Source organism: Aplidium turbinatum, chromosome 4 (assembly GCF_918807975.1).
Source record: "Aplidium turbinatum chromosome 4, kaAplTurb1.1, whole genome shotgun sequence".
NCBI classification, from domain to species: Eukaryota; Metazoa; Chordata; class Ascidiacea; order Aplousobranchia; family Polyclinidae; genus Aplidium; species Aplidium turbinatum.
Window position 1 is genome coordinate 2,923,071 of NC_137475.1, and position 13,727 is coordinate 2,936,797.

A 13,727-nucleotide genomic window follows, 5' to 3' on the forward strand; every position below is an offset into this window, starting at 1 on the left:
TGATAAGTAGCCTACATATAACTTACTTAAAAAGAACACAGGAATATCACGCAAACTACTGTAACTCTATATACTAATTACCGTAATCTAATCTCCACTCATCAACAGATAACATCGTGTCTTCTAACAATACATTATCAACAGATTTTGCAAAGGCAGGATCAGAATTTGCTTGAAAGCTTGAGCAAGGACAAGGGAGGTTTGGTACGACCCATGGGGTCAATCTGTCCTTCAAGTACCACTTCACGCATTCACACCGTGCTTGTAGACGCCGGGACAAGATTGAAGTGACTTTGTAGAAATATTGTCCTTTGTCCACTCCATCTAAAGACGAGAATCAACAAATAATTTAGATATCGCAATTTAGAGTATATTCCATGTATATACACTTGCGTTAATTTACATTTCTGAATACAGTTCAAGATACTTTGCATAATTGAAAATATGGATCTGCAACAAAACATTTTGATCTGTGCTGAAAACTAGGGTGGCAAGAATCTTATTTTGGAAATGTTGTGGTTTGATTGATTTACTACAGATACTGAAGGTGCTGAATAAATATATAAGCAGCTCGTGTACAGTATATTTAATTGATTTTATGCATACGTTGTGTGACGTAAAAGGTGTGACTCACGGTTTCCGTTAATAGTAATTTACTACCACGACAACTAGACTGACGTAAAGACCAAAGATATCCCTTCACATGGTTCATAAATTTTGTTTGAGTATGTGATGTTACCTTGACTTTGGACACGTTGATCTGGTTTGTATTCCCCACTGGCTTCAATATGTTCCAGTTGTGCTCCGTCAGTATATCCGATCAAGGCTTTATCAAATGCACGACGACCTGGTTGCCACAACATTCCATCCTCTTTGTAGATGTAGAGAAGGTAAGTTTCACATCCGTCGGAAGCTATGATCGCTTGAAATGTGCTTGGCTGTTATGAATGTATTAAAGTATTGATTATATTTGGCATCGCAATCTCTTGCTTTTGCTTCAAATCACACACAACATATCATAAAACGAAAATTTCCATACCTATTTTATTCAACTTAAACATTGTGATGACGAGAAAAACAAAATGTAATGAGTTGAATACTCTTTCATTCATTTTACAATTAATAAATTACAAATGAATGTTTATGTTGAAGTTACAATTTTAATACATTCCAAAAGTTTCTTACTAAATTTCGAAACCCTGGTTGATCTTCTGGAGACATAACTACTTCACTCCAAGTTGCTTTGAAAACAATCAAAGGGTTGAAGTCTGTGACATTAAATTTGACCTCAATACGCCTCTTTACTTCACTCACAATTGGATGGAGGTTTTGGTTGAGATTGAAATAGATCTAAAAAATATAAATGTTTTTATAAGGCATTTTATACAAAACATAAAAAAATGTGTCCATTGTCCTGATATAAATGGGGTCTGTGTAAAGCTGTGCGCGACTTCAACCCCATGTTACCATTTTGGGAACGTTGGCGTGTAAAGGGTTAAATAGGCTACTACTACTAACAGTCATCAAATTAATTGCCAACTAAAACATTTATTAAAAACATACAAATTCTTAATACAATCGACATGATTGTATTAAGTGTTGCACAATCGACAGTTGCACAATCGACATGATTGTTTCATATTTTTGTGAAGAACGACGTATGGGAAACACCCTCTTCCCTCTCATGCATTGAATCTTCACTCACTTTGGTGTAACCTTTTTGTATAGTCTGAAAACATTGTAAATCTGGGTAGTAAAAGGATAAACCTTCTACCCTAAAGGTTTACAGGATGACAAAAAAATACTTTGGGATTTATTAGCGGTACAATAAAATGATTTCGTAAAATTGAGATTTTCTTATGCTGACAAGTTAAATCTAAAAGTATAGCATTTGCTAAACAATGCAATAAAAGTGCTTTTCAAGCAAGATTGGCTCACAACCACATCATAATTTACCTTTAATATCCCAAGCCTAGCTCACCAACGTCATTTACCAAGGTGGGGTCCTCCAAGGATTCCATGGTTTTTATTGCTTAAAGTACACAGTATACCCGCTCACCAAAGGAAAGTCAACTCGTAGTCTACTTTCTTCATCATTACTTAGATTACAGTTTTTATAGCCAATGTGACAAAGAAAGATTGCGGATATGTAAGTAAAGCAGATGTCATTTTTATGACACGGTAACAAACCCCGTTTTTACCCCAAGTGTTGTAAAAACTAGAATTTTAGTCTTAGCATCACATAAAGTATAATATATGTAAGAACATATAATAAGTAAACAAATAATATAGGATTATCTGTTTCTACAAATCACTTGGACAAAGGATCATGTTCATAAACACACAGTTCATTCACTGTCATCTTCACATTCTTTTGCACATGTCACAGTTGTGTTGGTGACTCGGTGCTGTTCGCAAATGAACATTTCCATTTGGAGCATATAATGTTAACTTTCTATCTTTGTTTCGAGGATATTAAAAATATCTTCCTCTCTTCAATCTCACTAGCTGCCTTGATATAATTGAAGCTTCAGTTTTTCGAGCTACAGAAACTCCCATACTTTCAAGAGCTTTAAAGATGTGAAGTTGAAAACCAGATGGATTACATGCTCTGCCCAAGACATTGGGTTTCGTCAATTTGTTGCCTAACTCCATCAAGAAATAATATCTTAGATTGGCTTTTGTACTGTTCCAGTCTCTTGTTTTGAACATCCAAATAATATAAAAATTCAGGACTCCAATGTCAAGCACGTTCATAAAAAGTCGGAAAGGCCATCTTGGCGTTAGTCTAGCGCAAGAATATTCACTCACCAACTTGTCGGCATTATCTACTCCGCCTTTTGTGGGGTTTTATGCAAGTATCATGTAAGGTTTCTTGTGATCTTATTAGACAGTGAGTCATTAAGATACTGAGAAGATAATACACAAACCTTCTTGTTTTTCTTAGGTACGTAGCTTACAACTGCCAGTTTATCTGAAAAGGTGAAGTTTGACGATAAAACATCTTGTCTCTTCGCAACTTCCATAACTGCAGAAATACCTATTTTCTCAGTGTTCCGGTCATGGTGATATTTTTCTGGAGCAAAATTTCTGCAGTTATGGCACTGTTGTAAAAAAATATCTGTGGTAACACTTCTTCCAGTTCCAAACAGTGGTTTAACCATGTCATACACAACCCGACGCCCTTGATGTTTTTTCTGGTGCACTCCCAGAAATTTTTCCAGTATAAACTTGGAGATTATACAGGTAAGTGGTCTTCACGTCTGCAGCTGCATATACTTTAATTCCATGTCTTGCTGGTTTTGATTTTATATTGCCTACTGTCTCATTGGACATTTTCCTCGGAAAGAGACTAATTGTTCATCTACCGATAACTCTTCAAATGGCTCATAGAGTTTTTTGCAGTTCTCTACAAATCCATCCCAAATCTCGTGAAAAGCTGGAAGTTTATCATTTTATTTTCTTTCACCATGTGTTGATTTGTCATCAAATCTAATAAACTGAAAACAGTGAGCAAATTTGTTTCGCGCGATGGAAGCAGTAAAAATAACACGGCGAATGGCTTCATCCGTAGTCCACATTTCAGAAATTGCTACTTTTCGGCAATGAAGAGCTCCAGCCATCAACATCACACCAAAAAATCTCTTATTTCCACAGGATCTACATTTGCCAAGGTCTTATTCGGGAAAAAAAGCATTAGCATTGATTTCTTGAATAACATGTGTAGCTTCAAAATTAGTAGAGGTGCATACAGCTTGTACAATTTCATCATCAAGAAACAAACTGAAAATTTCTTGATAGTGGTTGCGTTATTTGTAATGCGCGTTGGCCTAGGATATCCTATGACATAATTGCAACGGCGTCTGCGAGTTACCGGGGGCACGCTACTTTTCAAAATTTTAACAGTAAATTCCAAGATTAATACATGATGGATTATACTTTCAAATTCTGGAAAAATTTAACGATACTTTGCGCATGAAGCTAACTGAATAACATTCAGCATTTGTAACCTAATACACCAAGGGGGGTCCCATTTGGACCCAGGTAATGTTATGTTGTTTTTTGCATAAGCTTCAAACATTTTTTAATTGTTGTTGCTTAATACTAAACTTGCTTAAATTTACAGTATGACACATACAAACATAAGAAGAAAAATTGTTGTTATAGGCAAGACGGGAAATAAAAACGTTCAATTCTGGGGTCCCTATGAGACCCCGCTTGGTATGTTAAGGGTTAACAATCCACTAGATACATCGGCGTTAGAATTACCACAGCGTATCAAAATGTATAGATAAAAGTACCTAGTGTCTGAAGTAAAAATGTCGTTTTAAATTCAAGACTTGGAAGTTACATGTAGATTTAACCAAACGGGCTAGTTGGTTACAGTCATAGATTTGAAATTCGTTTTTAATGACAGACTTGTGTGTTCGTGGTCTTAACTTCAGCATTTGTCCAGATAATCAATTTGTTATATGTAGCCTTGCAACAGGGAGATGAAAAACTATGCTTTGCTCTGCAAGAAAGTGATACTCGTGCCGAAACTGTTTCTGGTATATAGCTTTTCCAACAAAACAAATTTAGATTGTTACGTACGTTGTAATAAACTCTTCCAAGATTTGAAGTTGATGGATGGAAGTTGTCCCAAAAAGGCGCAGCAATAGCGCGCCCACTTCTGAATCCACTACTCAATGGGGGCAGGAAGAGGGACCGGCGCCAATAATAAGACTGACCAAGATACATGAATCCATTAGATGATACAAAAATGGAGGAAAAAGACATTGACCCGAATGGAATATCATACCTCAACCTAAAAACAAATGCATAAATAATTATTTTATATCAGACTTGAGATGAAGAGCTGCATCAAATCAATTAGGATTTGGTGTATTACAGTAGGAAACTATTGCAACAACACAAAATGAGCTTAGTTGTTGTTGCAGAATTTATTGTTGATAGAAATAGATCAATGCTTACGAGGAAGCTGTGATACCTGAATACACTGTTGTTTCTTGTTGGAACTCTAAATCATTTCAACCAATGTCACTCTTTCTAAACCTTTGATGTTACCCTCTACTACATCATGAAAGTGATCATCGAATGTCTGCACTCCAGTCTTGCTAACTTTCCACCTGCACTGTCAAGGCTCATGTTTGATAACATGGAATGAGACAAACTGAAATCGAACACATTAAGAAAACGTGGAATATTAAGAACACCTAAAAAAACGTGGAAAAGGCAGATTGCAGAGGAAAGCACCAAGGTGGGCTTGACAAGAGAGGACGCCTTAGACCAGGGGTGGGGAACCTTTTTAGTATTGCGGGCCACATAAAATAAGAAATAACACAGGCGGGCCACTAAAAATTTCGAAATTTTATTTACAGATAAAAAAATGCAGCAAAGTAAACAATGATTTATTTCACTTTCAAAGCTAGTGGGATGGCTGAAAAGTTTTATTTTTGGTGAGTCGTGTGATGTCTGCTGACCCGGAAGATTTTGCAACTCTTAACTGCATCTCCACGTTTTTATCAGTCAGTCTGGAGCGAAGTCGACTTTTTGTAAGATTCAATTTGGAAAAAAAACTGCTCGCAACGCTAGGTGCTTCCGAACAGAGACACATATTTCAAAGCATGTTTTAGCATGACTGGAATCAGCATTTATGTAGCGTTGAAAAAAGATGAGCAGTGGAATGTTTTAGTACATCACTTTCAACGTACCGTCACTCTGGAGCTATACTATTTCATGTTGGAAATTACTAGGAACATCAGTTGCAACCACATTGAAAGGAGAGGCAAAAATATCTAACTCCATTTCTTTACTCTTTATGTCCAAAAATCTTGCATTAAATGTCTCCATCAGATTGACACATACAGTCATACATGGGAATATTTGACTGTTGTAGAAGGCTTTTGCTCTTGCAAGGTAGGAAAATATGCGGTGTTATTGTTTTCAAGTTGTACTATCCACAGATGTAGTTTAGCTTCAAATGATTTCACTTTTGCAAACAAGGAGTTCAACAGCTGACTCGGTCCCTGCAACTTGACGTTAAGCTCGGAGAGGTGCTTGCTAATGTCAACCATAAACGCTAGGTCACACAACCGTTGGCTATCACTCAAAACGACATGGTTTCCCTGATTATTCTTGAACTGATCGACTTCGTTTCGCAACAAGTAAAAGCGTGTAAGCATGTCGCTACGACTCAGCCAACGAACTGCACAGTGGTAGACAAGGTCGTGATAATCAGTATTCAGATCTTCCAGTAATTACTTAAACAAGCGGCTGTTCAAACCTCTGCTTTTGATGAAATGGATGCATTGTATCACTATTGGCATGACATTACTGAGCTGAACTGATTTCGCGCACAAGTTTTCTTGGTGAATGAGACAGTGGCATACCACTAAAGTCATATATATTTTGGGTAAAGAAATTTTGACCCGGGCCACATGGAGCAGTCATTTGAAAGAAAATGAGCAGAAATTTTGACCCGCGGGCCAGATTTGGCCCGCGGGCCGCAGGTTCCCCACCCCTGCCTTAGACAGATCGATGTGAAGGCAGAGTGTTAAGGCGATTGCGGCACTTGGTGGTGAATCTTGCCACCCTCGGTAACAGGGACATCACTGGATTAAAATTGGACTAGTACCAAGTTATAATGGGCAAATGGCTGCCTACGAATGACGGCCTGGTCTTCAAGGCAAATACTGTATTCAAAGTCTTACTCTTGAATTCTTGCCGCTCTTTTCTCGCCATGTCATAAACAAAATGGCTTCATTCATGAACATGCTGTGTAGGAGTCTACATTTAAGAATGTTCTTTTAAAAGTTCCTAAGTCACATTTTATTAAGTTGGAATTAGCCCTGGAAAAAGTGCTTTTGGTAGTCACCTAAACATTGTTGGAAAATTTCAGCACGAATAAATTGTAAAAGTACGGTTTTGAATGTAGTCTAGCAGATTTAACGGGACAACTAAATTGTTGAAAAGGATGTCTCCTTATACACAAATTTGAGCTTTTTATAAACATTGTAAAAGTAAAATATTTCAAACAATGAAAAGAACTCAAATAATAAAAAGTGAAGAATGAGAGCATACTATGAGAAAAGAGAGAGTTTTGCAATGTTAAAATGAAATTAACTCGGTTAGCTTTAAACTACAGCACGGTAGGATTTCATGAAGAGCTCAATTTCTAAATGTCAATAAAGTTAAAAAAATAAGTGAAAAAATAAATCTTCTGTTGGTAATTAATTGTTCTTAAATTTGTACTTATAGCCTTTAACGGTATTATTATTAATAGATAAGCTACTAAAAGTAGATGAACAATGTAGTGGTAATTTTACAACTTACCTCACTGGTCCAGCAACGACATTATCTCTCACAGGAACCAAACGATCTCCCGCGCTTGTTCCATATGGGAGTAAGATAATTTTGTAACATTTAATCTTCCCATCCCCTCTGTTACGTCAAAAACAGTTTCTTTCAAGATAATTTAACCTCAGACTAAAAACATAATGCCCACTCGTCTAAAATAAACCAAAACATGCGATACACTTAAGCTCAAACTGTTAACATCAGTAACAAGTCCCAAACTCTCAGCCAAATTAACTTTTCTAAACATATGAATCATCAAACTCATTATTTCATCAACTTCTGCCAAATTCCTTGTTTTTTTTTCTAAAAATTTGTCTTGCAATCGTTTACCACATACCTATAACCTTCTTGACAATCGCACTGAAATCCCACTGGTAAATCACTGCAAGTAGCATAATCTGCACATGGGTTTCCCATCAAACATTCATTCACATTATCATTGCATTGAAGTCCTAAATATATTGTTGATGTTTAAACGATTACAAGTATTGTCGTATGCATGTGAGTTTTATTGTGTGAATGTGTTTTTGCTTGATCGGTGTGGTACAAGACTATCTCACTGCAGGGTCATGTAGCCGATATACAATCATCAGTTAACAATAAAATTGCACAGCTCGTTAAAGGTCACGTCAGTAATGTCTATAACCTTTGTTCTTCGCCAGTCCAATGATTGAAGGGCTCTGACTATCCTTAAACATTGTCGGTGACTCGGGCTAGATGTTTGCTAAGGTGTTGGCAGGCATTGGATTGATTGATCACCATTTGGCGCATGATAGACGGCATAGTTGCAGATAGTGTGATCGGCGATATGTTCTTCCTTACCACACTTACAGATCACAGATGAAGCCAATCTCATTTATGCATGTTGGGGAGGAATGATAAAAAAAAAAGACTTGATGTGATATCAATCAAGTGCATATGATAGCAAGACCACCAGGATTACGAACATTGGATTTCTTGCCTTCCTGTCCGCACCATTTAAACTTTCGACCACACAATCAAGCAGAATGTGTACTTGTCCTGGCAGTTTTAAATTATTTTTGCTTGACCTTTACATTTCTTTTTGTGAGTGCTCAATTACGTGGTAAAATTAATTTTAATTTGCACAGTAGTTTAGGACATTGTATAAACAACAATCACCTGTAAATCCAGGCGCGCAAGTGCAGTTGAAGAAAGGCATTGTAATTATAGGCATACACGTGGCACCATTGCGGCAAGGACCGGATGAACAAGCTGTTATGCGTGTTTGGCATGTTGTTCCAATAAATCCACTCCGACAATCGCAGTCGAAACCCATTGGATTTCTATTTGTACATGTTCCTTGATTCTGGCAAGGGTTAGGTATGCATTCATCCACGGCTAAAAAATATTTGAAACGTTTTGTTCAAAACTAAAATTCTGTGTGTATCGAAACACGTTATAGTAATAACTAGAAATGATTTTCCAGTTGTATACATTGAATTGTACACAAACTATAGATTGTTTGTGATGTTAGGTTAAAACTGCAGTTTTTTACCCTATCTTAATGGGAGCTGTTTTCGTACGCGGAAAAAACGTCATGGTCTATCTTAGCCCCGTGCTAATTATTCGTTTATAACGTGAGCTATGAAAATCACAGAGCCAAAATATTTTACAAGATAATAACCATGTGTAAGCCTATTGCACGTAGAAATTAAATTTTTACACAACAAATTTATTGGAATGAAGTGTTTAAGATGAAAAGACGTCAGAAATTCGGTTTTTATTCTGCTTTCCAAAAAATAGCTTCAAAGTTGAAATTTTCGAATTAAAACATAAAGTAACGCTAAATTAAACAGAAAATATTAATTTTTTTCATAAATATAAGGCATTTTTTGGCGTTTTTACATTTCAAAGTAATTGCACTAACATTTATATTGCACATACATAAAATTATATCAAATATAGTTATTACTATCTGAAGCCTTTACAAATTGTTTCACCTAACGGATCATCAGAAGGTCTTATTCAAATAGAATCTTTAATATTATTATATCTTATTATAATATTAATATTATTATATTATATCTTATTCAAATAGAAGATAGATTCTATTTGAATAAGACCTTCTGATGATCCGTTAGGTGAAACAATTTGTAAAGGCTTCAGATAGTAATAACTATATTTGATTTAATTTGCTCTGATTTGCTTTTTTGCTTAGCATTGAGCACTTTTTTGTAGTATTGATAGTTTTCATTGTTTTACATAAAATTATATATATCTAGCATTGCGCGAAAATGTCTAGTCACCTGAGACGAAATGCTTATTGTAAATGGCAAGAAGGTAGACAATTTACCAGTGTAGCTCTAGAAAATTCGCAAAGAACAAAAACTAAACGTCAAGAAATTTCACATTTCTAGCATATTTCCTTCTGTGAAATATTTCACAACTAGATCGAGATGTCCTCATAAAGCCTCGTGTCGCTACAGATAGGGTGAATGTGTCACTCCCTCAGACGTCGTAATTGTATGTAGGCAACCCCTGAATAACTGATTTGTTTAAATCTCGCTGGTCAAGACAAAGACAAAGGTTGCCATTCTTTTTATTTACAGTCACCAAAGAATTTACCAATTGGTCGGTTCATTAACCTTTTCAACAACATTGAGTTATTCAATACGATCCAATTCTGCTTTAAGTTTATCTCTTACGGCAAACGGTACCTTTCTGCTTGCATGGACAACTGGAGGGACTGTCGAGTTAATTCAGTTCAAACTGTTAAAAACTTATTGAAAAAGCTTTTGTTGTATGGTCTAATGTTAGCACTGCTCATCTATCGATCTACGCCAATGTAGCTCATCTCATTCTCAGTTGCTTATGGCTCGGTGCTTTCATAGTAACTTGCCTCTGTCTGATGCACCGCTGCTATGTATTTTTGTAAATCGTCCTTTTTCATTGGAAAAGCAGAAGCAAAAATCGTATGATGATCAACACACAAAGTCTGTACCTAATCTCCAAAGCTATGACCGAGTTCGAGTATTTGATTTTAAAAATCGTACTTGGTCAGTTGGTCTCAAAAAGGTGTTGTATGGTTGCCCCAAGATCCTATGAAGTTAAATTGAACAACGACGTAATTTGCAGGAAAAATCGTTGTCATATCCGAAAAGACTACAATTATGATGATGATTTACCCAATGTGTTACCTTTATCGCGCCTTTTGTTTCGTCTGATCAACCTAGTAACGTGGTTTTACCACGACGTTCAAATCGAAGTGTAAAGGCTCCGAACAGATTAATTGAAACAACATAGACTTGGGTGAAGCCCAAAGTTTATTAATATTGCCCAACTGCAGGGCATGAATGTGGTGGAGCCAACAACTCCAGTACATTTCTAATACTTTTTTTTTCTCTTTGTATTGTATATTATCTTTTCTTTACAGTTACAATTATTTGCTTTATTTTTTGTTGGGAAAGATGTTCCATATGCAGCCAACCACTGCAACACTGCTTTATTTTTTTTTTACGGTTGAATGCCTTCCACGTGTATTCATTGAACGAGGTCATCTGATTGGCAGTTTGTCTCATGTAAGAGAATGACTGTGCGAACGACTTCGTGCTAATAGAAGTTATAGATGCACAGATATTAGAGTAATACCCTTTCCTTATGAGAACGTGCAACTAGCAGCTACTGATATTGCAACCAAAACAGTTTGCAACAATTGGAAGAAATTTAATATTGTAAAATAAAACGTTTTTTTTTAAGTAGCACAAGATAAACACAAAAATAAAGAAATTAAAAGATATTACCTTCTGTGAAGCTTGCTGAAAATCCGCTGTTGGAATTGTATAGTGCCGCTAAGTACTGGATGGTTATTGTTTGTGTCAAGGCTCTAATAACCGGAATATTATTTGTAATGGTCGGAACATGCCTCAACACTCGTCTAGGACCGTCCAAAATCTAATAATAATTTGAAAAAAAATTTATCTCATTAACGATTCAAACAAAATTTTATAAACACAGTTACACAACGACTATATGATACATTTTGTAGGGCTTACACCACACTGAAATGTTATATGTTTGTAGGGAAAAATGAACATCTCTTGTTAAATAAATCTTATATTGTCATCATGCGTTAAGAAAATTTGACCACAGAATATCTTTCTAAAATGAGCAACGGTAAAATAAATTTAAGCTTAAATACCATCTGTTACAGATGGACAATTTCGTTTTTACAATTGAAATATTTGCTTTGAGATTTGATGTTAAATAAATCAAGCAAACGTATTAATGACTGATGTTAAAACACAACGTCTTATTTGTAATTTGTCCTTTATCAATTATAAATGAAGTTTTAGGCAACAACCAGTTAAACTAAACTACTCTTTGAGTGATATCTAGAGTACAGTGGGTTATATTTGAAATTCTATTGAAGCACGGTTGATAATCATTAAGAACTGTATCATTTCGTACATCAACAATTTCAATAGGCTGAGAAGAAGCTCCAACATTTCGACTAAATCTTGTGAAGGAAAGAGTGATGCGATTTCCTGGACTTGCATTAATGATCCACTGACAAACAACTAAAGTTCTGCTTTCGCCATTTGGAATAGTGGGAGTCGAAAAAGATTGAATGGAAGAGTTACCTGTCAAGATGTGTTCACAGGAAGGCGTATCTGTGTAATCAGACAAATCACATGTTAAGTGTCGTTACTGCATATGACTGCACATGTAAACAACTAAACATCCTATACAAAACTACTCGATATATCCCCAGCCAGAAAAATCTATATAATGACAATTATTATTCTTCAACAGATTGATCATGTTTGATAAGCTGTGATCTCTCATATGAACTGCCTCCATTTTGTAATATAGTGTCAATAGGCAGAGGTGGGCACCCGCTACTTTTAAAGTAGCGCGCTACCCGCTACCGCTACTTGGACCAAAATAGCGCGCGCTACCGCTACCCGCTACCAATTTACAAAAGTAGCGCGCTACCCGCTACCGCTACTCGGACCAAAGTAGCGCGCGCTACCGCTACTTCTACCGCTACTTTTGTCTAAAATGACACTAGGAAACACTGTTCAAGTCCCTAGTGACGAAAAAATGACAGTGTAAACGAATGCTATTAATCGTTTACAACGAATGCTATCAATCGTTTATACTGTCATTTTAACGTCGTTATAGAAAACACATAAGGGAAATTTATTGTCTTTCAGAAACAGGAGCATTTCAAAGCAATAACACATCTTTCATAAACACGAGCATTTCAAAATGGGTGTCACTAAGTCCTGCCCGCTTTGGCTTGAGCACATCCTTTCCAACAGAGAAAAGTCTCTCCACCGCAGCACTGGAAGGAATGGAGGTGTTGTACTTAATGAAGAGACGTTTCAAATAGGTATTCGAGAAGCTCATGGACTTGCTCCTGTCCGAAAAAAAGGCGTCAACGATTGCTGTTTCCTTCTGCAACGACGTTTCACGGGATGGCGCCAACACACCAAAAAATTCATCTTCGGATTCGTGACTGGTGTTGGTGTCACTCTTCTCGGTATCAACCTGGCTTGATGTCTCCCGCAACAGTCGAATTAAATCCGTCTTGACTTTTTCTCGCAGTGCGTCAGCATCATCCGTGGAAACGTAGTGCAGAAATTGTAGCCACGACGTCTTGAAGGAGGGATGAAGACATGATGCCATAACGCACTTCATGTCGTTGAAGCACTTGCTGAAACGTTTCTTCACTCCTTCAAGGACTTTCACTCGCAATTCCTCACAGGTCACAAGATCACTGATCTCGGTCAACTTCTTCGCGCAAATTATGATGGTTGGAAGCAAGACTACGAGTATTATTATTACGAACAAAAAAACGAGTATTATTTTCACTTTAAATTAAAAAGCAGCGGGTAGCGGGAGTGCGAGTGCGACTGAAAAAAAGTAGCGCCTCTCCCGCTACCGCTACTTTGGAAAAAAAATAGCGCCGCTACTGCAGCCGCTACTCCAACTAAAAAGTAGCGCCGCTACCGCTACTTTTACCGAAAAAGTAGCGCCGCTAGTAGCGCGTTACAAAAGTAGCGCGCTACTGCCCACCTCTGTCAATAGGTTATTTCAATTCAAAAAATATCATAACCAAATTTTAGTTGAACGTATTCAAAGTATAAATACATAAAAAAACGTAGCATATAAGCACCAAACCTTGCAAATAGACAAGTAGTACATGTCATTTTTAAATAACATGATATACGTTTTTCTGGTGCAAACTAAACTAAGAACACAAGATGCAGAAATTCATAATCTGCTTTTATTCCAACGTTTCGTCAATCAGACACAACTGACTTATTCAGGAAAGTAGATCACGTAGTGACTACCTACCTAGCATGGCCTACACACACAATGTTGGCCACCTAGCATGGCCT

At 36.7% G+C, this 13,727-nt stretch overlaps 2 protein-coding genes across 2 annotated transcripts in view; both read right to left on the bottom strand.

The window, feature by feature from the left end:
* LOC145769267 (mucin-4-like) overlaps nt 1–4,771 on the bottom strand; it is a 42,098-nt gene extending 37,327 nt beyond the window's left edge. The window contains exons 1-4 of the mRNA XM_082580850.1: nt 4,594–4,771; nt 1,186–1,350; nt 740–938; nt 82–324 (exon numbers count right to left, since the gene is read on the bottom strand). Coding sequence (XP_082436976.1) covers nt 82–324; nt 740–938; nt 1,186–1,350; nt 4,594–4,740 — 754 coding nt within the window. The 5' untranslated portion in view covers nt 4,741–4,771. The remainder of the gene's footprint in view (nt 1–81; nt 325–739; nt 939–1,185; nt 1,351–4,593) is intronic.
* LOC145769279 (uncharacterized) lies at nt 4,634–11,982 on the bottom strand. Its single transcript, XM_082580865.1, has 7 exons — nt 11,788–11,982; nt 11,121–11,271; nt 8,500–8,718; nt 7,697–7,811; nt 7,336–7,443; nt 4,991–5,129; nt 4,634–4,807 (listed from the first exon to the last, which is right to left on the bottom strand). Exons 3-6 carry the CDS (start codon nt 8,654–8,656, stop codon nt 5,021–5,023), a joined length of 489 nt encoding a protein of 162 aa, XP_082436991.1. The 5' UTR covers nt 8,657–8,718; nt 11,121–11,271; nt 11,788–11,982; the 3' UTR covers nt 4,634–4,807; nt 4,991–5,020.
* Between the last annotated feature and the right edge of the window lie 1,745 nt (nt 11,983–13,727).